The following is a 24,758-nucleotide window of genomic DNA, read 5'->3' as shown; positions in this document are numbered from 1 at the left end:
CCTTCCCTCTTTATCTCCGGAGGAAGCTATGGATCTAGGTGCTCCTATCACATTAGAGGAATTGACTAGAGCTTTAAAATCTATGAAATTGGGTAAGTCCCCTGGTTTAGATGGGCTCCCTCCTGAACTTTTTCTAGAGGTTTGGGATCAGGTGGGACTATTGATCCTGGCTTCAATAAATTATGCCATTGAACATGGGAGGTTTCACAGAGACCAAAATACATCTTTAATTAGTCTACTATTAAAAAAAAAGACAAGCCTCCGTATTCACCCAAAAGCTACAGGCCTATATCCTTGATATCCACAGAATGAAAACTTTTTGCAAAAGTACTTGTAAATCGAATTGAACCACTGATTGGTAAACTGATAAATGAGGACCAGACAGGTTTTATCAAGGGCAGACAGGCCTCTGATAATGTCAGACGTCTTTTTCACATTCTTAATATCCTTGAAACATCTAATAATCCAGCAGCACTTTTCAGATTAAATGCTGAAAATCCTTTGACAGGCTTGAATGGAGGTATTTGTGGGCAGTTCTTAATATATTCGGCTTGATTGTAATTTTATACAGATGATAAAAACACTATACAGCTGCTCTCAGGCAGTGGTTCAAACAGGGCAGGTTATCTCCAATCCTTTTCCTCTTAATAGAGGGTCTCGTCAAGGCTGTCCACTTTCGCCAATCTTATTTGCTCTATCCATAGAACCTTTAGCACAGGCCATAAGACAAGACCCCATGATTGCCCCAATAATTATTAAAGATACAAGTCATAAAATCTCACTATATGCTGATTACATAATCCTTTATTTTTTTGGACATTACTAATTCGCTTTCTCAGATCATGAACCTTTTTTCTAGATTTAGTTCTTTTTCAGGTTATAAAATAAATTGGGGAAAGTCCCTATTAGCAGCGAAGAAGACTCCCCTCCCTAACCGTTTCCCTCTTGAGCGGCATACTTCAAAATTGACATACCTTGGTCTATGCATTCCTCCCGGTTACTTAAATGTCAGCTTTGTGAATTATGTCACACTTCAGAATAAAATGCATTCAGATTTACAAAGATGGTCATGTTTGGAATTGACGTTACAAGGGAGGATTGCATTAGTAAAGATGAATGTATTTGGCCGTTTAAATTTTCTATTCTCCATGTTACCATTTTCTCCCCCTAACGTTTGTTTCACAGACCTCCAGAGGATAACTTCTAAATTTATTTGGAATAACAAAAAACCTTGAAACGTCCTAAGTCTTTGGGTGGCCTATCGCTGCCAGATTTTTTAAACTCTTGGCTAGATGTACAACCTTCCCTGGTTCCACAGTTGAAATTAATTGAGGAATCATAGATTGCAGGATGTGCTATTTTCAGGAATCAAACTTAAAAAAGCTTCTAAAGAATTTGGCCCAATTATAGCTAATTCGATATCTACATGGCATCTGGTGGAAAAATACATTAATCATTCATCCTAATTTTGTATGTGGTCTCCTATCTGGAACAATTATTACCTATTACGAAACTTGAAACCATACACTTGTTCGCTGTGGTCAGATAGAGACATTAACACTTTAGAGAATATTTATGATGAGACAGGGTTAAGGAGATTTCGGGATCTGCAGTCTTGTTATAATCTGCCGGGATTCTCATGGTTCTAGTATTTACAGTTGAGATCTTCACTTAAGGCTTATGGAGTTCCTTGGGACAGACCTTTGACATCTCACCCCATGGCAAAATGGTTTGAATCCATGAAGGGGAAAATAGCCAAGGTCTCTATTATTTATGGTAGTCTAGTCATGGAGAAATGTGGAACTCTTGGTATTACTCGAATTTGGGACAAAGAGCTTGGAGCACAGGATCACAGTTTTGATTGGGAAACAATATGGCAAAATGTTTCAGTCTCATCTAAAAATCCTGCCCACCAGCTGTTAACCTACAATGTAATCCACAGAATATATTATACACCCTTGAAACGTTTTAGAATCAAACTTATTTCCTTGGTAGGTTTTTACATTTATTCTGGGAATGTCCCCGGTCTTCAACTTCTGGGTTCAAGTCGCTGTTGTTCTATCACAACTTTTGGAACTGACACTTGATCCTGAGCCATGTCTTTTCCTTCTTAATGATGACTCCTCTGTAACCCTGACTTTAAATCAAAACTGACTTTCTTCTCTAGGTTAACAGCTGCAAAGAAAACTATCATTAGTTCTTGGTTTCCTCCTAATTCTTTGTCAAAGCAGCAATGGTTGTCCTATTTTATAGATATTGTTCGTTTGGAGCGATCCACTGCCTTAATTAATGGAGCAAAGATTATAACTATTCTGCACTGGAACCGATCTCATGACAGCCTGAATTCCATTCTTAAAACTTAAGTGATCTAAAAGTATAGGATAGGAGAGTATACGAAGATGTAAATTAAGGCAAGCGGGACTTCAGGTTCTCTTGTTTGTTTTATCTGTTTCTTTTCTCACCTTTTATTTTGATAGACACCTTAATTACCTTTATTCTAACAGACACTCTCTTCCTGTAATTCATTTATCTTTGACATTATGTATATAGTTCTCTTATTTTATGTATTCTTTATGTATGTACATCTGTTTCTCTTGTGTATATCTGTTTTATATTGGTTATCAGTTTTGTCCTCCACACTGAATTAAGTCAGGGAAAATAATGATATTGATAATATTAAAGCTGGTAACTTTTTATTTTTTTCTCTTAAGAAAAGCACAATAAAGTATTGGTCAAAAAAAAGAAGATAATATCTGGAGCAGATGTATACAAAGTTTCAATTCACCTCAGGCTGCAACTGCTTCTTCCCTCTCTCATTCGCGGCATGCACAGAAAACTGTCCTCTCGCAAGTAGCAATGGAAATCACTTTAGTGGTGATGCGGGAGGCAGATTTCCAAAAATTGACTTGAAAGTCGCTATGGATGTTTTCACATGAGTCTTCTTTAAATCTGTGCATTCTTGCAAGTTATTTTCCAGCCGAGCGGGCTTTAAGTGCAGGATAATCGGCTCAGGTGCGTCAGGTCCTGTCTTTCAACAGACATGCTGACATGTTAATTTTGCTCATCAAAAATGCATGCCTTTGAGTAGGTAGCCTAGAAACTATTTTAGGCAATGTGTGCCTTTTTCCTTTAAATAATTTTTACCCTGATGTTCAAGAATGTGTACTGTTTTCAACGATGTGCCGACTGCTTGACTGGTACTATCTTTTATTCTGTGTGCACGTCATGTTTAGAACAATACATCAGGTTTACTGTACATTTCTTACAGTCCATTATCTTATCTTAGATTTGGCTAACCAGTTTATTGTCAACAATATTCTGACTGTTTTAATATGTTAAGCAGAGACTATTTAGCACAGATAAGCCATTATATTTAAACGAATAGGAGAAATTGGAATGCCCAACCAAGGAGCTCAAAGCACACAACGGTGAAAGGATATAGAAAGGAAGTCACGCCTTACTGGTAAAAGAGCCAATCATCTTTTAGTTACAGACATCTGTCAATCAACATGAGAATGAGCATTAGCTATACAGCATAATATGAGGTAAAGAAGCACAGTTTATGATCCCAGTGTTGTCAGATTTTTCTGCTGATTTGAAACATGTTTTTGATCAAATCTTGACCAACTGTTTTGGAGATTTCTGTCTTTTCCCATTCAAGTAGAGAGCTGCACATTCATGACAGGAAATAGCTTCCCAGGAGCATCCCAAAGATGGACTGACTTCCTAAGAAGACTTTGATGTTAAGTATCTTTTACTTGGTGAATTCCATTTAGAACAGGCTATTAGGATTGCTCTATTGGTCTCGCACTATTCATTGAATTGTTTCAATAAATATGCCAGTTTTAGCTAAGGTTGATTCAGTGAATGTGTGTCGTGTTCAATATTTAATGTACAATGATCATAATGCAAGGCAAGCACATCGCAGATACATGCCCCTTTTCAGCAGAATTTAGTGTCGGATTTAGCTGTAGGAATAGTTATTTCAGTAATTAAGTTAATACATCACATCAACACAGATTTTTTTTTTTAGTTTGCTGAGGGTTTCTTACTTGACTATTCGACTCCAAAATTTATGTTTAAACGTCAGTGAAATTCATGCAAATTGTTCTGCAAATTCCTACTTCAGATGGATTTCACCATTAGATCACTTTTTAATGATCTCATGGATCTTAATGAATAAGTGCATGTACATGCTCTAATAGAAATGGGAATAGTGTATTTGTGTCTGCTCACCCAGTGATCCTGTTACTGTGTCTTGCGTGTGACTGATGGAGATAGGGCAGGGCAAACTGTTTCTGGATCGGGTCACTGACTCAAGTTGAGAGGCCCTTCCCAGCAGGGATGCCGCATCCAATACCTCCCCCTCTTTTGCCTCCAAGTCAGACTTGGAGGTTGTGAGGGGTCTGGAACTTGCTGGTGCGCCCAAGTGACGTGGGTCATTAAGGCAGACAGTAGTGCCACTGTCCAGGCTCAGGACCCGGGCATGTGTTTTGGCACTGCCTATACTCGGAGTGCGCCGTGAAGCTCTGCGTTTGCCCTTCTCTCTTTCTTTCTCCTTGTCCTTCTGACTGTGGGTTTGCACACTGAGAATTTTGGCCCTTAGGGGGCCACGGCAATCCTCGGGGGAGGGGCAGGAGTGGGGCGTGCTGGATGATGAGTCTGTACTGAGCTGGTGGGTGGAGTGTAGGCTGGAGGCACAACTAAGTTCGCTCTGATCGCTTGAGTCTTCTTCTCCTTTCATGAATACTGCCGAGCGAGGCTTTGCCATGCCTCGCCTGCAAACGTAGTCCCGGTGCCTGCTGGCATCAAAACTGCTCGCACGCTGCTTATTGTTTCGCCGACGACCAGCGCGGCAAGCGACAGAAGAAGAGGCAGCCCGGTGAACAACATTGCCCGTTTTGGGGTGGACTTTGTTAGGCTCTGCCTCCTGGTGCTTGTGGCCATGGTCAGTAGAAACATCTATGCTAGTTCTTGACCCTGCCTCCAGAGTGCCCTCTCCAAGCTGGCACTCTGAGATTGAAAAGTTAGGGGTATCACTGGTGGGCAGTTTGGTGGCAAGTTCATTGGCGTGGGGGTTTTTATTAGCCTCCCCCGAGACCACATTAGAGTTACGAGGATCGCTGTGTCCTGCAGTCACCTTCTCATCCCCAGTGAGTGACAGCAGACTCTCTACATGTGTGGAGCTGGTCTGCTCACTGTGCAGGCTACTCAGGGTGCTGTTGGTATCCCGTTCCGTCCCACTGCAGTAGCTCTCAGTGGAGCCGCTGCTACGAGTGCTTAAACTCCGCAAACTTTCGGCACTTCGTCTCCCTGTTCTCTCCTGACCCGCCGCACCACCTGAAACATCCCCCTGAACACACTCCAATTGGTACAGCCCAGATCCCCCTTCTCCGGCACACTCCCCTTCGCCCGTCTCCCGGGACATGGACCGTGATATCCTGCGGTGCTCTTTCAAATGTTGTCTGTGACATTCTGTTCCTGAAGAGCTAGGAGTTCCAGAATATGGCTTCTCAGAGCTCTCTGGGGCCCTCTGTGACCTAGATGCCTCCATTTCGCATACAGGGTCCAGTCCTCCCCGGCGGGGTGGAGGATACAGGCTAAATTCTGGCAAAGAAGGATCTGGAAAAGCAGATCCCGCAGAGCTTGAGGTGCGGGGCAATCCACGAGGACGAGATGACTCTTTTCGGAACGATTGTGAGTGGGTGGAAAGATGGGCGGTAATTTCTGTATCACAAGAGGACAGAGATTGGCTGAAAGGGTGGGGGGTGGAGCCATAGAGGTCCTGAGCCAAAGAGGTTGAGGGCTGCATAGAGGCGAAAGAGTCATTGGAGACGAGGCAGAACAACTTTGGGTCTGACATCAAATCTAAAGAGGGATAGAAAAACACAAAATTAAGTCAGTAAAATTTAGTCTACGACTAAGTGTGTGATTTAAAAAACAAAGACTTATTAAACAGGTTTTTCCAAACTCTCCCCTGTCTGCCATTGGTCAAACAAACAAAAACTTCACACCAAATGTCATACTACTGTTTGAGCTAACGCTTCTGCATCAGCCTGATTGGGACACCCTACCAGTGAAGCAATTTTAGAGCCCCAGTATTTACACTTAACAGGGAAATCAGCCTATGAATTGCTTACTTATACTTGTCTGTTAAGTATTAAGCAGGAACAGAAGCTATTTTAACATAGAAATGACTCACTACCCCTTTGGAGGGAGAAAGTGAACATTTCTTATTTCTTCTGGAATAAAAACATGCAGTTTCCCGAGCCCTGACTTATTGTAACAAGCTGATGTAGTCATCTGGCAAACTCTTTTAGAATTACATTACTGAGATTCCATTCACACCGCACTCCATCCATCTTTCACAAAAACACACTGTCCATAAGCCCCTTGTGCTTTAAAAAGACTGAGCCCAGAGCATAATGGTGCTAGGGTTGCTCCGATCCTAACATTTTGGCTTCAGTATGATACCAGGCCTGGTACCTCAGTATCCATACTAAATTGATACTATAATCAACAAATAAAAAGCCTCAGATTTTTTTATAGAATTACACAGAAAATTGCTTGATAAATATAACTGCATAAAGTCTTACAGATTCAAATTATGCATTTTCCATTTTTCTGGATTCCATGATAAATGTTTTATTAAATAAAAATATAATTATAATTTTTTTCACCAAAAAAAGTAAATATGCTGTTTAAAGATCACACTTGGCCATATCCAGAGTTGTATTCTTTTCTTTTTAAATTGTGCCACATCTCATATAATTTAGCTAATGACAGCACACTGTGATATGATACTGAAATAAGCAACAAGATGATATCGTACTGTTTTAATTTTTTTGGTATCATGGTACTTCGTTAGTACCGGTAAACCGCACAAATTGCTGCTGATGCTGCTCTCATTGTATTTATGAAACATGCTAAGAAAACACTATCACACCACCATCTCATCACTCACAGAAAATATACTGGATCACAATCTTTCAGTTAGAGAGACACCACAGAGGGAACTGACATACTGTATAAAGTAAATAATAAATAAAAATAAATTGATCAATTGTCACACATTATACATACATTTCTGTATATATATACAGTGAAATTATGTATTTTTCACATATCCCAGCTAAGCTGGGGTCAGAGCACAGGGTCAGCCATGATACGGCGCACCTGGAGCAGATAGGGTCAAGGGCCTTGCTCAAGGGCCCAACAGTGGTGTCTTGGCTGTGTTGGGGCTTGAACCACCGACCTTCTGGTCAGTAACCCAGAGCCTTAACCGCTGAGCGATTGTCAGATGTCAGAGTGAGCTTTCAGCTCTATATTAAAGGCTTTGTACTTTTATGAAACACTTTCCAGTTGAACAAAACCACAGACAGAGGAACAAGGGTCTTACTTCTGCTAAGGACACACAGACTTTTCAATGGACCTTGGTTAATGTCCTGTTAACCAGTTCATAGTAAAAGAGCCAAATCCACATTATCATTCTCTCTCACAGTTTTGTGAAGAGCCGGGTGCCTTGAAACGTCACCAAATTACAATACATTTTCTGTGGTGTGCTGACTTTTATCTTTTGAAGCTGCTTCCCCTTTTTTTGTTTGAGCACCTACACAGTTTTTTTGGCCATTGGATGTGTGTGATTTTGCTAACTGTTTCGCACACAATATTTCTCATAATGTTTCTTGATGTTGATATTTCTTAATGGTGAAGTGTGTAATTTCTTTGCCAGCAGTGTCACCAAACAGAATTGCAATCTGTTATTTGAGTTTCACTAGACTGGACATAACAATACTGACTCAACCAGTAGCATGAGTTTAGGGCAAGAAGATCTATGTGAAGTGTGAAACGCAGGGTAAGATTTGAGTTTTGTTGAAGGGAGTCATTATTTTGCGAATCCTTTTTTGTGCCAACAGAACAGGCAGAAACTTGCTATACATAAGAGTCTGTCTGAATTTATATTGTGTTAAAAGAGTTTTGTTTTGGGAGAATGTTTAAGTTGGATTAATACTGAACTTTCTGTAGACTAACTTGCATTACATTATAAACTATGATTGTGTTCATTTAGATTACACATTGGTCCTGACTGCAACTCTGAGCCAAACTCAAGCTATTGTCATCGAGAATCTTTCTAACACATACTCCTGCAAAGATACACACAGAGAGACACAGATAGAGAGAGAGAGAGAGAGTCAAGTTTTATCACTTATTTATTGACTTAACTCATCCTCTAGATCTCTCTCTCTTTCTCACTTAGCATTTCCTCTTTATTCAAAGCCATCCCTGACCTGCCCTGTGCCCACAGTACTGCAGGTCTTTTGACATATCGCTGCTGTCTGCAGAAAACCTCTTTTCTCTGATAAGGAACATTTCTATTTAAAACTACAATAAACTTTACTTACACTTCTGTGTCCTCTGAGTTTAAAACTAAAAAAGTAATAAACCTTTCAGTGAACACAAAAGAACGCCCTGTATTCTCTCTGCTTAAAAGTTACTGGGGGTGTGAAACATCTTAGGATAAAATGGAGCACCACCACAGTGCCCAGGCCATGGAGAGTTCAGCAGGAATATGTGCACTTGTGAAGCCCAGAAGATAACTAATGATATAAGATAACTTAATTTTCTGTTATAGTCCAAAGTATTAATTGATGTTGATTTAATTCTTGGGGTAAGAGGTAATACATTCTCAATCTTGAGAATTTGTATTAATTAATCAATTCAATTAAAGTATTTGACATACGAATGAGACAGTTTATGTTTTGAATGGTTAGAATAACATATGCCCTCATAAAGGGAAGAAATGCATCTGAAAATGAAATCCAGAGGGCAAATATTGCCCATAAAAGAAGTTAATTTCTGACACTGATATAGTTTAAACTGTATCTATGGCCAAATTACAGCTGTCTAAACAAGATATTATGAAACTGACAAATCAATTTACTCAACTTTTACCCCCCAAAATACACACTGTTTGGGACAGAGACTTTGGAATTGCTGTTAATACGAACTCCAGCCATCAAAACTGCCTTCAAGAAATAGTTCACCCAAAAATTACCTTAAATTTAATAAAAGATTTGGTAAAGTTTGACAATGTGCATCTACATTCACATTCATTGTATGGAAAAAGCAGCCAGGACATTCTGCAGAATATATTTTTTCTGCATACTCAAAAGAAAGAAGTAATGTCATGCAATTTTAAAACAACATGACAGTAAAAACTGACAGAATTTTTAATTTTGGGTAAATTAACCCTTTCAGATTTATTTTATTAGACAATAATAATAAAATAAAAAAAATCAATGTCTCACGTTTGCTTGTGACTGGGCCTCCATGGGCTGTTATCTGTAGGAAGAAAGAGAGAGAGAGATGAGATCGATGAAATGACTCTCATGAGTCCATGAGACCATGATGTCTGTGACTTCCAGTCACTGTTACTAATTTAGCTCACATACACAAAAGCACACCTTTGTAATTAAAATCACATAACACAACCAACTAGACCTCAATTCCAGCCGGAGTTTCTGCTTAATGACTTCAAAACTGATTCTGATCCAATACACAACTCCCCATCTGGTACAAGCAGTACTATAAACCAGAACATAACACCCCTGGGGTTTCACCACATAACATCAACTACAGTGAAAGACCAAGATTCTGCCTTTAAACTGACACACACTCTAAACATGGACAAATTCATTCAGCCAACACTAATAATCAAAAAGCAAAGTTTTGCACATTCCCTGCCCACTTGCGAGTTTGTTTATTAAATATTTTCTTAATTAAAAAATTATTTCAGCTTCCAATAACAGTGTAGTACTCTCGGCTCTGATCAACACATTTTGCTATGTTTAGATCGAGAGACGTATTGATGTATCGGCCAAACATCGGTATAGGCCAATAAAGGCAATTATCAGCACTATCGGACATCTGCCGATTATTTAAAACAGCCGATGATCAGAGACAATTATGTCCTGTCAAGGTGGGCAGAAAAACTTGTAATTTCAGCATTTTGTATATAACTGAGACCAGTCAATCTGTAACATGGAAGACATGAAGAGACATAAAGAATAAAGTTATTAACTACCGGAAGTAACTAAACATCTGTATCGGCAGATGTTGTTAAATATAGGCTAATATCAGATATTATTGTAGGCACACAGATTTTTTATCAGTGTGTCCCCATTTTAAATACAGCAAAATATGCCATGGCGAACATCAAAATAAAGAAATATTTAAGGAATATAAGATTATAAATTTCAAGGTCACTATTGCGACCCATGCAGGAGTATTTATTCTTCATGATTATCACAATGAATTAATTTGAAACTTTATTGGATTTTGAAGGGACCAAGTATTATGTTTACATTACAATAAGATTATCGTAAATGTTATTCCCACAAAAAACATTAAAAAAAAGAATTACTGCCACATTTTTGGCTGTGGTGATACTGACAATGTGCAGCTGTTGTAACACATTTCTGAAAAAACTTAAGAAACCAGTTTAAAAAAAAAAAAAATATGAACAAAATCAGGTCAAAAGTACCTGTAGATACAAAATCACCCACAAACAAAAGTTGGATGCACACCCCTCACATGCATGCAAATGAATGTTAACACACACAAACCTGATGACTGGAGTCCATTCCAACGTAAGAATTCCGTGAACTGCAGTCGACCGGTGGCGTCTCCTGTCGGGCAAAATCAGACATCTCTATTCCACCTCCCGGATCACTGCGTGGGCACACGAACACATGCACACAATAGAGGGTTAGTTACCTAGCAACACACTAACACTGGAATGACCCCTGAGAGTTCAAGGAGTAAACAATGTAATTTATGATCATACTGCACAGGAGCCACAACAGCTCAGACGCCAGCAGAGAGATCATATCTAGTGCCTCTATATCGAATGTCTGACACTCTTTTAGCAGAGATCACATTGCCTCGTTTTTAGAAATAACTACATTTGGGAGATAATTCAATTTCAGAGAGGTTTATTCAGCTTGGAACTTGTGCAAAGGGAATTTTTTAGCTGGCCTCATAAAACAAATGGTGAGTGGTAATCCTACAGCTAATGCGCACCAACCAACGTCCACCTTTCACAAAATCAGTTACGGTGAACGTCACATAATGAAATTAATATTCATGATGAGTCACCCAAGCCACACCTGGCACTGTTTGTGTACTGAGCTGCAGGCATAAAGTAAACTTCATGCGGGGAGAAGATGTGAACAACAAAAGACACGTTGTCTTTAAAGACCCTATGACATGATAATTGGAGTTTTATAGCTTAGTCCAAGTCAAACAGCTCTGAACCCATGCTAGTATTCTCCAAAAAGTTGACATAACTAACAATTAGCACACATCAGAATTTAAAATGATGAGTTAAAAATGCATAAATTGCATTTCATATTCAAAGTTGTTGCAACAAAGCTTTTGGAATAACGATTCAACTTTTTTTGTGAGGGGGCCTGGGTAGCTCAGCAAGTATTGACGCTGACTACCACCCCTGGAGTCGCGACTTCAAATCCAGGGTGTTCTGAGTGACTCCGGCCAGGTCTCCTAAGCAACCAAATTGGCCCGGTTGCTAGGGAGGGTAAAGTCACATGGGGTAACCTCCTTGTGGTCGAGATTAGGAGTTCTCCCTCTAAATGGAGCACGTGGAAAGTTGAGCATGGATCGCGGAGAGTAGCATGAGCCTCCAAATGCGGAGTCTCTGCAGTATCATGCACAATGAGCCATGTGATAAGATTCTCAGACTGATGGTCTCAGAATCGGGGGCAACTGGGACTTGTCCTCCGCCACCTGGATTGAACTACACCACCACGAGGACCTACTAAGAAGTGGGAATTGGGCATTACAAATTGGGAGAAAGGGGATTATAAAAAATAAAAATCTTTTTGTGAAACCTAGTGCATCTGTTGCGACAAGGTATTTAAAACCATGTCATATTTTTGAAGAGATATTGTATTTTATTCCATACTTTTTACTAGTTGTAGCTTATTTACATCGATTCTTACATCATTTGCTTGACCGATCATATCACAATTAAAATAGGCTCCTTTGAGATGGCAAAACACCTCGCCTTTAAAGTAGACAAGAGTAGGTAGCTGCAGTCAGGGCAGGAGTGAAATAAGTATCAAGTCGGACAGTTCTTACTTCTCATAGTGGATCAGACACCTGTGAGATCAAAGGCAGTCAGGCGTGATTTGTGTTCATGTGCTTTTGCAATTTTATTCCACCCAAAAGTTCAGACATTTTAGAAATATGATAATCACATTTCGCATACAGAGATCACACTGTCAGTGTGTTGGGGATATTCACACATAATGTAAGCACAAAAGTTAACAAAATCTAATATTTCAGAAGAGAACACAACATCAGAGTTGTTTAAGCCAAAAAGCATTAAGCTGTGTGATCAGCACGTTGTTTCCCATCATGCATGAAGTTTTCGCAGCTGGGAAAACGCAACTGCGCCGCCTGGCTCCGCCTTGCACTCGCGAGTGTATTTTTGACATACGTCACCGTGACATCACAGCAAGTCGGAGAGATTTCTAACCAGAATGCACTGCCAGTGATCACCAGTGATTGGTTTTGCAAAGAATTTGCTCATCTCAAGCGAGCCTAATCTCAGAGTAGAGGTATGACATCACAGGAAATTACATCCATGATATCATTCAGGAGATACATGCAGGTCTCTGTGAGAATTATAAACACATGAGCTCTTCAAATCAGAAAAAGCAGAAACCACATATATTTTCCTTTTTCGTACTCTTACTTACAGACTCCGACAACCAGGAATGTCCCACCAAATGTGTACGTGTGTGTGAGTGTGTGCTCAAGCCACAGTTTCTTCTCAATTTCTCTCTGACACATAGGAATGTAAGAAAATAAACCATGCTTTCTTGTGCAATGCATGAAAAGTTGTTGATGTCTGTAGAACCAGTTCCCTAAAATGCTTGATTCATGATGATTAGAGTAATCATGTTTAATGTGTTCAGACTCATTCAGCAATGCTTGCTCTCATAGAAAATGTGCAACCTCAAGCAATCTTTTCACCCATGATAGTTTGCAGACCATTTCTGACTTCTCTGAGCTGATGAACAAGGCAATCAGCTGTGTGTGTTCTAGTTCTCCTGATTAACTCACCCCTTTCCCTCCTCCCTTCTCTGCTCTCTCAGTGGGTGATGAATGGATCCAGAATGACAGCAGATTATCTCTCAGAAACATCTCTACCGCTGAGCTCCAGCTCTACTAATTCTTCAGAATTTTCCTGAGCAGAATTAAAACTTCCTCAAATGAAATCATTCCGGAGTAAAATCAGAAACTTTTTAGAGCAGAAAGGAAACCTTTCTGATAGGAATCAGAAACATTCTAAACTTAACTAGAAATTTAGAGACCTGAATCAGAAACGTTCCTGAGTTTAATCACAACCTACTTGTGGCTGAATCAGAACCTTTTCTGAACTGATTTAGAACCTTCTGGAGTTGAATCAGAACTTTTCTAAGCTGAATCATAACCTTCCTGTGCCAAATCAGAACCCTCATAAGCTGAATCAGAACCTACCTTAGCTGAATTATAACCTTTCTGAAAAGTATTAGACCCATTTGTAAAATTAATTTACGGTGCAGTAGTTCCGAATTTGGTGTTATGTCTTAGCCAAATATTTTTCTTACCCAGGCCCGTTTGAGTCCTCCTGCCGGGTGCTGGTGCCCTCTTGCTGGCGCTGTGCTGCCTGACCCCGTCCCTCGCTTCCTTTGGCACGCAGCTCCACCACCTCCCCTTCATCCAGTGTGGTGTGGAGGCGATAATTTACTGCCTTCAGCAGCACAAACATACCTGCTATCACCCCACAGTACATACCTACAATCACCATGGAAGGGGGCAATGCCTACAGAGAAAGCGAGAGAAACAAATTAAGAGATGTTCAACTGAGCAGAAGCAAGCAAATTTTGAGTTCTTCTGTTAGACCTAAAAAACTTTTATTTCTCCTATTCAACAAAAACACACAGGATTTCAAATTCGGACATAAAAGCAACTCATCAGTTCCACAGAAACTTACTCCGAGGCACTTGATTGCGATATGCTCACGTTTCCACCCTAACAACATCTTGCTGTTGTATTGATCTTGGAAATGAATATAGGACCCTGATATTCAGAGTTACAAGGTTATGTAGAAAGGTAGCAGTATTTAAGTCTCAACCAGAGGGAAGCAGCTAAAAACAGCCTGGCTCTGAATGAACATCTGTGTCTCTAACACAGCTGCCCAACACAATACTACCCCAAACACTTGTACCTATCTGACACAAATAATCCAATCTTATATTCACCCGCAAATACCTGTATAACACAATGCTGGAAGGCACATAAATTGTTTGCTTGTTGATGGCAGAACTGTAGGACTTTATGTGTTGAGCCTTTAGCTTTGTTTGAAAGGCAAAAGAAGTTGCCAATAAGAACCCTGATGGGTGGACGAACTCCCTGGTCTGAGCAGGAAACTAAATGCAAAACATGAGCAACGAGTGACACCGGTCCCTCTATCTGTACTAAAGATGGACCTGCCCTGACGTGGGAAGGCTTTGTACGTCATGCCAGGGGCTCCCCGGCCTGAGAGAATGAGGGAGGAATGTGGCAGGGCGGAGGGCGGGGCCGGGTCGTGATTCCGCACACCCGGCCCCTAATCAGGCTAATTAGCCATCGAGAGGGGCCCCGCCCTCCGCTCTGCCAAAAATATCTTTACATTATTGCGTTGAACTAATTGGGAGTACTCTTTAATATGTAAAGAAACACAAACCTCTAACTACACATTATTTCAATATAAATGTACAGCTTATTAAGAAACACTTTACATTAACTAGTATACTGGATAATGTAGCAGCACAATTCCAGAAACTCCAGTATAAGTCATCAGTAGAAAAGTGTTTTATTTTTTCCAAAATATTTTCAACTTACATCTGGACTTTAAAGGATTCAGATCTCTTTTTTGTTCAATTTAGTTGTATAGACATCAGTCCACTTTTCATTCACACAGTTATTTTTTGGAACCCATTCAATTTAAATATTGTTATAAATTGTAAACAAATACTAATGATGATGATAATAATAATAAGAAAGTTAGTAATATTATTATTATTGACTTTTAATTTTAAATACAACAGTAATATATTTAAATCGTGCACTTTTTAAACCCTCCCACTTTTATTTTGACATTCCATTCAAACTCTCCAGGAAGTCCTGTATGTGTCTGTTTGTAGGCAAGTTCACAGTAGTTTAATTCGCTTCTTATTCAAATTCTGGTCAAATGCACCTCCAGTTCCATTCTAAATGCATATTATAAGTGAAACAAACTATTGAGCATCTACATCTGAGATGTTGTTCGTGAGCAGCGCCATTCACTAACATGCTGGAGCTGTGCATACTATATATTTACTTATTAAACACAGCCTTTAGTGATTCACAGAGCTATTGTATGTCTCCATATGGCTGATCACATCACTTCACTTCTGGTGAGGGGTCTTTAATGTGAAACTAGGGCAAACTAGTGAATTGCAATGTCTTGTGCATTTTTTTAACGCTTCTATAAGATTCAGTGATGTTTTTGTTTGTATTTTGTGCTGTTACGCTCGTTTCAATTCTTAAAGAAACTCGTCACACACATGCACACCGATCACTTGATGATTATCTAATAAAAAGGACAAAAATACGTATTACTGTGAGGATAAAAAATGAATTAAAATCAGATGCATTTCTGATCTGTTTATACGTTTCTCTCGGCAGCATGAAGATTTTTTTCTCAAATCTCTCACTACCTTTAAATATACAACTTAGCTGGCTAAAGCATAAACGTGACTGGAAATAAACTAATGCAAATAGATGGTAATACATTTTATTTAAACATTTGTGTAGGACTTTGTATTTTGTCACACTGTTCTAACCGCTTGAGGTTAGCTTTAATGTTAGCGTCCTCTCAGCCTGGTCTGCAAACATTCTGCTGTTCTCTATTAATGCAGCATCTGTTCAAGAAATTAATTACTTTATAATGATATGACAACATGTACTGTATACATACCTTTTAGTTGTTGGTGTTTTAAATCTGCATTGTTCAGCTCCATTTAGTGTTCCTCTGCATTCAACGTGCAGTCTCACGTGTCAAAACAACCATCGTGAGGCATCAGTGATAGTTTTTATTTCGCCTCTAGAGGCCGCTCTCATACTGTATAATGACAGCGCGTCCTTCCCAGCCGCTCCATCACCGGACACAACAGGGAAAAATGATAGGTGTGGATTTTTGCAGATAACCGATAGTTCCAGAAATCGTTATCGGTGCCGATTAATCGGGAAAACCGATATATTGGTCGACCTCTAATGTGTATGACTTTCTTTCTTCTGCAGAACACAAATTAAGATGTAGGCCCTCATAATGCTAACTAAATGCTCCAAAAAGCACATAAAGGCAGCATAAAAGTAATGAATTTGACTCCAGTAGTTTAATCCATGTCTTCTTAAGCAATATGATAGGTGTGGGTGAGAAACAGATAAATATTTAGGTCTTTTTCATTTTAAATCTCCACTTTTGACCAGCCCCGACCAGTAGGCCGTGATATGCAAGAAGAATGCAAATCACCAAATCACCAAAAAAGAATGTGGAAGTGGGGATTAATAGTAAAAAAAAAAAGAATTTAATATTGATCTTTTTCTCACCCACACCTGTCATATCATAAAAACGTGGATGAAACCATTGGAGTCATATGGATTACTTTTATGCTGCCTGTATGTGCTTTTGGAGCTTCAAATATCTGGTCACCATTTACTTGCATTGTGTGGACCTACAAAGCTGAAAAAGCTTTGTTTATGTTCTAAAGAAGAAATAAAGTCATACACATTTGGGATGGCAGGAGGGTAAGTAAAAGATGAGAGAATTTTTATTTTGGGGCGAACTATTCCTTTAACCCACCTGACCCAATGTCGGATGTGGATGTTTAGTTATTAATAATAATTATGTTGGCCTTACAAAGCCAACATACTGTTATTCTACAGACGTTGTTTAGGGTTCTTCAAAAATTCTTTAACAAAGACCGTGATTTTTAACACCAACTCCTAAAGGTACATCCATCAAAATTGGTACAGACCTTCAGACTGTTCTGACAAAGTGTGCTATGTATTTTCCAACTGATCAGACTTTTGGTTTTTAGAAAAGTCCCATAGACTTACATTGACATATGTCAGTCTGTCTTTCTATCTTTCCTTTACATTCGGAAGCTTTTAAAACTGTTAGGCAAGGCTTTGACAAGCCAGCATCAAACTTTATCTTTTCTAGTTCACCGTTAAGTACTGATTAGATTTAAGCACAATCCCAAAAAAACAATGTGAAGCAATCACAAACAAAATCCACACCAGAACTCAACAGACAATCCTGCATAACAGTCAAGACCTAAACAAAGATTCACTTTTAAACCAGAACTGAATTGATTCAGCTGTAATAAAGTTGTTCCTACAAACAGAACAAATATGAAATACAGTGTAAAGACCAGGATAATTAACAGAGCTGTGATAGATTGAGAGAGTGATGAAAGATGAGAGAGAGAGAGAGAGAGAGAGAGAGAGAGAGAGAGAGAGAGAGGAATGATACAGAGAATGTAGGAAAGGGATGGAGAAAGAGGGGGTTGATGGAATGATGAGAGGAAAAGAGAGAGATGGGTTGCGAGGGATGGAGAGAATGATGAATTGAATAATGGAAAGAGGAAAAGAGAGATTAGAGATAAAGAGGACACGGATGGACAGAGAAGGACTGAGAAAGAAAGAGGGATGGAGAGAGGGATACGGAGGGTTAGAGGATGGTGGGATGGACAGAAGAGGAAGACGGACGGCTGCATCTCTCACCATGTAGAGTGTGAACGGGAGGCAGAGCAGCAGCAGCCACAGGTAAAGGTGAAGAGCGTTTACGAAGGTGTTCTGGTGCGGGTCGTAGTACCATCCACCCGTCACCGACGCCCACACGCCTTGCCGCAGGATCTGCAGTGTCTGCGACCCCATGTTTACCCCCCGTCTAACCGTCTCGGAGTAGGACGCACGGCGCAGGGCAGTCGATCCCCGTCGCTGCCATCTTCTTCTCTGGGGTCCTCCAACGCTGCGCTGCACGTCCCATCGTGCATCGCGCGCCTCCGCTCGATTGCGCACAGCTCGAGCAAAGGGTGGCGCCGCGCGTGCTGGAGACACGGGTTATTCTGCAGCGCCACCGCGTGGTGAATGCGGGCGTCGACGAACAAAAACTTCTGGGGCTACGCTGTTAAAAAGTGCTGCTTTTTTTTTTAAACAACCTGTTAATCTAAATAAATAAAAAAAAAATAAACAATCCTATCAAAAATCTGTTAGTCAATGCTGTTTTTTTTTTAAATAACCTGTTTATCTAAATAAATTATGTAGTAAACAATCCTATCAAAAAACTTTTAGTCAATGTTTATGCTTTTCTTAATAAAAATAAGTTTTCCTCAAACTAATATTATGTTCATTCTATCAAACAGTTATGCATTCTTGCTTTCAACTCGGGTACAGTACGCATTCAGGTGGAATTCATTGGGTCAAGCCTGGTTGTATTTGGGTCAAGCAAATTGTCATTGTTATATGAATAAAATGGAAACTTCATCAGAATATATCTGCTGGCTAGGAATCTGTTTTAACGCACAAAAAACAGAGCGCAATTCAGAATCATGCAGCAGCTCTGATGAAACACATCTCCAGATGTCCACAACAAGATGCTGTGCACTATATAATCTCTATCGGAGCACCAAAAATACAAACTTCCATATAAACAATCATAGTTTCACATTTGCCAAGTTATTGTATCACAAAAGACATACAAAGACTGAGCTTTAATCAGCAGAAAAAGGTTTGTACAGAATATGCATGAAAACTAATTACCGCTAGACAACAAAAAGGTTATGGATAATGACTCCAGATTAAATCTAAGCTTCACTCAACAGTGTGTGAGAGCGCTCATGGCACAATGACAAAACACAACAACACTGAAATACAGAAAACGAAACAGAGAAAATTAACTTCCATTAATACAAAAACTACTATTAAATTATGAGGAAAATTCTGTGTAATAACCGTAATACAGTCCACCTTTAGTTAGCTGGTGCTGAGACCTGCTCATAGGAGTGTGCATGTTGAATCTGTATGTGTTTTATGCAGTCTATCAACGCTACAGCAAGGCTGTGAGAAGCCACACATTGTGGCTGATCAGCGTGTCACTGCAGGCGAGCACGTTTCTCAGGTGGTGGTTTGTTGGAGGTGGGAGGGACTGGGCGAGCAGGGGCAGGTGGAGCCGGAGGTTTTGTCTCTCTCTCTTCTTGAGGCTTTGCAGTCTCAAGAGGCACTTCTGGCTCTTTCTTTACCTCCACTATAGAGAAAATAAAAGGAAGAGAAATTAAAAACGGCACACTGGAGCTGAACGCAGGATGATCTAATGTCACCAAATTGAAAGGGGTCATGACACGAGGAATCACATTTTCCTTGATTTTTTAAGAGGTCATTGTACTATAAAACACACTGTAAGCTTCAGAACTCAAAACTTCCTCCTCACTGCAAAGAAAGCATTTGTTGAAACCAAGCTGCCATAATGACTCGTTCTTTACTTCCTCCACATTGTGATGGCACACTGTGGTAGACATTTGCATTTGACCGCCTCCACAACACATCAATTCCTACTTTACCAGTAGTGGAGAGTAGTGAGATGGCAAGGAGATAGCAGGTCAGTCGAGTAGAGAGCCAATCATAACAGTGGGCATTTACTGTCAAGTCTTAAAGGAGAAGCAGCATCAAAACCAAGCGTTTCTGACAGAGGGTCAGAATGAGAGTGGAAAATGATCATGTTTTACAAACACATGACTGTTTTTTGTGCTTAAACTTTACTAATATTATAAATGTACCTTGAAGGACATATTAAAATGTCATGACCCCTTTAAAGTTTAGTTAAATGTTTGAATGGATAGTCACGATAGAAAACGCATATTTGTGTGCTTTGTGGTTTTATAGAAGATCCACCATCAAATTAAAATTACAACACAACTGTATTTGGCCTTACATTTAAATCACTTCCTCTACCTACAGCATCCTTATTTCTGTCAACAGTAAGGTAAGGTACTGTATGTCAACCTTTACAAGCATTGAACTGGATATATTGCAAGTCTAGCAATTTTATGCATGTAGAGAAGATTACCTGCAAATCCAATGCAACATGATAATGACTCATACAATTATATGTAATGCCATTTACAGTTCTAATATAGCAGCTTCAACCTTTCAATAAAGCAACAATGTATTGCTGGTGTGATTTTAAGAAGTTTTGCAAAAGTATCAATCATCTCACTGATTCTCAAATTAACGTGATATACTGAATATTGATTTAAGCATTTAGAAAATGTAAAAAATTTCCACTAGTAGTACGTTACAAGGTGACTGCATGTATGACTGAGTCAAGGTGTATTTGAGTACCTGGGACAGGCTTTTCTCCTGGTTTGGGCTGAAACAGAGAGAGAGGGAAGTAATTGAGTAAGAACTTAACCACAATTTGATGTTACGAGAAACAAAATTCAGAAGAAAAAAAAAAAGTATAATGTGTGTGTGTATTAATAATACCTGATAGAAAGTTGGGGGAAATTTATTTCGTAGGTCCAGTAGCAGTGTGTCAACTCTCTGTCTCTGGAACAAAGAACTGGGCTCCTCTTTCCGCTTAGATTTAGGCTTTACCCTCTCTACAACCACACACAAGACACACATATTTTGCATTTCTTGGCAAGAGCAGCTGTTCTTGAGAAATTTAAACTGATGCTGTGTGTGTTCTCACCTTTCTCCTCCTGGTCTTTAAAGTGCCACCAGTACCCTTTGGATGGGTGGTATCTGCAGAAGGACATTGCCTCATCAAATGCTGATTGGATGCCATGAACAGCTGAAAGCTGGGACACAATAAAATATAGATTAAATATTAACATTCTCACTGAAAGAGGTTGAGTTGGGATACTGTACTCAGGTCAGTGTGAGTTTTAAACACACCACTCTGGAATTGATGACTGATCCCAAGTCAGGCGCCTGATACACCACTCCAGCTATGATGTAGTAGTCAGCAAGGGGGATCACTACAGGAAAAGTGAATAGATAACAAAATAATATAAAAATATACAAAAATATTTATTTTCTTTGATTAATTTAAAGCTTTGTTTTCGAATGCTGGATATATATACTGATTCTACAGCATGTCTAAGCCAAGTTTTTCTGTGCAGCTAGATTTCATTAAATACAGTTTAAACTAAGGACAAAAATTTGAACTATTAACAAGAATTAAGACAAGTTATTGCAGAGAGGAAGGAAAAATACGTCATGTGTAAACAGCAACAGTCACATAGGCAGATAACAGAAGAAACTATAAAGCAGTGTGTCAGTATATAAACTCACCTTGTGTTGGCGACTGTCTCTGTTGCTTCCTGATGATGTACAGAATCGGCTCCTGAGCGTGAAGTAAAATATATTCCACACCTACCATCTGACTGCACACACACACACACACACACACACACACACACACACACACACACACACACACACACACACACACTTCTTCTATTCAGTCAGAACCCCACTAGTAGTGTATCTTAATTGATTAAGGAATTAAAAAATAATAATAATAATAGCTATGTAACAGAATACCATAGAGACATGAATGATTAACATCGTCTGTGTCTCTCGCTTCAAATACTATTCAAGTATTCTATGAAACAGACTACAGCCTACATGTGTACCCGCTTCTAATATCATGGACAATGTGTTACTTACTTGAGGTGATCCAAGGTTAATCTCTGCATTTTTACAACCTCGTTGTTGCAGGTGCGATCATAGAAAGGGTTGCTCCTCTCGGAGAAATACTCCAGCACATTAGTGGGGTTCAGGATGGGCACCCAACCACTGTCCACCCACGAGATGCCCAGCAGGTTATCTGACAATCACAATAAAATCACATTCAAACGACGAAACAAACGCCATTTCTTTGAAAAAATAAGACCCACAAACACAACGGAAACAAAAATCTAAACAAACGGTACAATCCAAAATCGAAATGTTTTGATGACACATCGCGCCTCCTTCCACAACAAACCATAGCGGCGCTTCTAAAGAAGATGTTAATGTATAATATTTTAAACACAGTTTCCGTTCGATGAAGAAATCGATTCGCCCAACAAGAAAGTTGTAAAATATAAATATGATCATATCTGTGAATTCTGTAGTAAAATACCTCTTAAGTCCACCGACGCCATCTTCCAGCACAGTCGCTGGCAGATGACGCAAATGTCGTCGATGGTCTATGACGAATTGCTTCAAACGCTGTTTTTCTTTTACATGCATAAAAATATGTTTATAACACATTTGTTTCAACGTTTTATTATAGTCTCGTGCATTGAGAGTAACTAGATGGAGGGCAGGGTGGGCAGCCGCCCTAGAGCCCGGGGTGAGAGGGGCTCAGCAACGGTCAACCAAAATAAACCATAAAAATGTTTCTTTGCACTGGTTCCTGCAAGATCCAAGTTACGCCACTGCAGAGCATTTCATCATAAGTTCAATGTGGCTGTTGAAATAATGTATTAATTATTTTGAAAATGTAATGTTGAAATGAAATTATTTATATATTTATTTATTTAAAGATGTCACATTTTCTGCAGTGGATGTCATCATGATGTTTGCTAATAATGGGCTAAATAGATTGCCTTTCACTCAAATCAGTCCTGCCATGTATTAAGATGGGTTCAGTAACACACACACACACACGCACGCACACACACACACACACACAGAGAGAGAGAGAGTTCTTTACAAATACTTATATAGATTTGAAGGCGGTTAGTTAATTTAAAAACGAAGATAATTATATTTTAAAGAAAAAGCCTAGTCAACAAGACCCTGAATAGGCTATGCCATTTTTTAGAACAATGCAACGCTAGTTAAATATCATCACTACAGAAGAATTCAGATAGGACAAATACCCAACAGAGTCGCTGCAGGCAGACTTCTGCAATAATATTCTCTGTGTGCATTGCAGCGTAAAATACCACATGAATCCTGCAGAGCAGAAACAGGATTATATCAATTTAAAAAAATGAAAAAAGAAAAGAAACATAAAATTCCACTTCCACATGAGCCACAGTCAAACTTTAACACCCAACATCGGTCAAATACAAATGTATTGAGATGGCAATATAGAGGAGTTCCCACAGTCTGCGGATCATAAGCAAGTCAATTTTCTTGCGATTTTCTCATTACAAGCCACATTAAAGGCAGAGAATGCATATCGGTCCTCCGAAATGACAGCAAGGCATAACATTAAGAATGAAAATGGCTGCTGACCCTAGAAGTCATATTACAAATATAAAAATACAAAGCATTACAAAACAAATACCAAAATAATATACAAACAGTAGACCTATTAAAAGTAGTGCAATAACTGATATTTATTGCTCTATTATTTAACAGATATTTAGACATTAGACTTTTTTTTTTAGCAAATCAAATCATTAAACACACCACAAACAAAATTAAAATACCAAAAAAAATAAAATAAATAAATAAATAAAAAATAAAAAACAGAACAACCTGGAATTGTATTAATCCATAAACAGAGCAGAATAAAATAATAGCCACAGTGGTAAATTATAGTTTTGTAAGGGTGCGACAAAAAAAAAAAAAATAATAATAATAATATAATTAAAACAGCATTCTAACTTTATAATCCTTCTGTAAACCTCATAAACCCAAATTAGGGGCAATTTCTTTGCCAAATTTGGAAACCACCACATGCAATTTCATTGGATATCTAATTCCTCCAAACTCCCATATTTGTCATGCACAAGAGCAAGCTGCAAGGTTTGTGAAGTCTTGCCATGGGAAAAGAGCAGTCAGTGGGACACAAACCCAAGATGAGATTGACCTGAATTTATTTGAAAGTAACTTGCATCAATAAGTAATTACATGTTTATGCATTCAGAGGCGCATATCAATGTATGTCAACTTGTTGTGCGTACATGTGCACATGTGTTTGTGTGAATGAAAATTAAAGACTGGACAAAGCAGAACTCCAACCCCAGCACGATTTACCGCAATCTGCACGACACACCCAGACACTCACATCAGCCGTAGGCTACCAGCTATCCACACACACACACACACACACACACACACACACACACACACACACACACACACACACACACACACACACACATGTTGTGTTTCCATGTTTTATGGGGACTTTCCATAGACATAATGGTTTTTATACTGTACAAACTTTATATTCTATCCCCTAAACCTAACCCTACCCCTAAACCTAACCCTCACAGAAAACTTTCTGCATTTTTACATTTTCAAAAAACATAATTTAGTATGATTTATAAGCTGTTTTCCTCATGGGGACAGACAAAATGTCCCCACAAGGTCAAAAATTTCAGGTTTTACTATCCTTATGGGGACATTTGGTCCCCACAAAGTGATAAATACACGCTCACACATACACACACACACACACACACACACACACACACACACACACATGTTGTGTTTCCATGTTTTATGGGGACTTTCCATAGACATAATGGTTTTATACTGTACAAACTTTATATTCTATCCCCTAAACCTAACCCTACCCCTAAACCTAACCCTCACAGAAAACTTTCTGCATTTTTACATTTTCAAAAACATAATTTAGTATGATTTAT

At 39.1% G+C, this 24,758-nt stretch overlaps 2 protein-coding genes across 3 annotated transcripts in view; both read right to left on the bottom strand.

The window, feature by feature from the left end:
* LOC127618106 (pecanex-like protein 1) overlaps positions 1-18,136 on the bottom strand; it is a 47,212-nt gene extending 29,076 nt beyond the window's left edge. For both annotated transcript variants that reach the window (XM_052090361.1, XM_052090362.1), the window contains exons 1-5: positions 17,881-18,136; positions 13,677-13,891; positions 10,626-10,731; positions 9,309-9,342; positions 4,237-5,868 (exon numbers count right to left, since the gene is read on the bottom strand). In XM_052090361.1, coding sequence (XP_051946321.1) covers positions 4,237-5,868; positions 9,309-9,342; positions 10,626-10,731; positions 13,677-13,891; positions 17,881-18,033 — 2,140 coding nt within the window. In that variant the 5' untranslated portion in view covers positions 18,034-18,136. The remainder of the gene's footprint in view (positions 1-4,236; positions 5,869-9,308; positions 9,343-10,625; positions 10,732-13,676; positions 13,892-17,880) is intronic.
* Positions 18,137-18,773: 637 nt separating this feature from the next.
* med6 (mediator complex subunit 6) lies at positions 18,774-22,326 on the bottom strand. The gene is made up of 8 exons (XM_052090412.1): positions 22,289-22,326; positions 21,832-21,991; positions 21,454-21,545; positions 21,055-21,137; positions 20,849-20,957; positions 20,641-20,756; positions 20,497-20,524; positions 18,774-19,402 (listed from the first exon to the last, which is right to left on the bottom strand). The coding sequence occupies exons 1-8, from the start codon at positions 22,308-22,310 to the stop codon at positions 19,251-19,253; spliced, it is 762 nt and encodes a 253-aa protein (XP_051946372.1). The 5' UTR covers positions 22,311-22,326; the 3' UTR covers positions 18,774-19,250.
* Between the last annotated feature and the right edge of the window lie 2,432 nt (positions 22,327-24,758).

The sequence above is a fragment of the Xyrauchen texanus genome, chromosome 24 (genome assembly GCF_025860055.1).
Source record: "Xyrauchen texanus isolate HMW12.3.18 chromosome 24, RBS_HiC_50CHRs, whole genome shotgun sequence".
Classification (NCBI taxonomy): domain Eukaryota; kingdom Metazoa; phylum Chordata; class Actinopteri; order Cypriniformes; family Catostomidae; genus Xyrauchen; species Xyrauchen texanus.
Note: the sequence above shows the minus strand (reverse complement) of the source record. Positions and strands in the feature narration are given on the sequence as shown.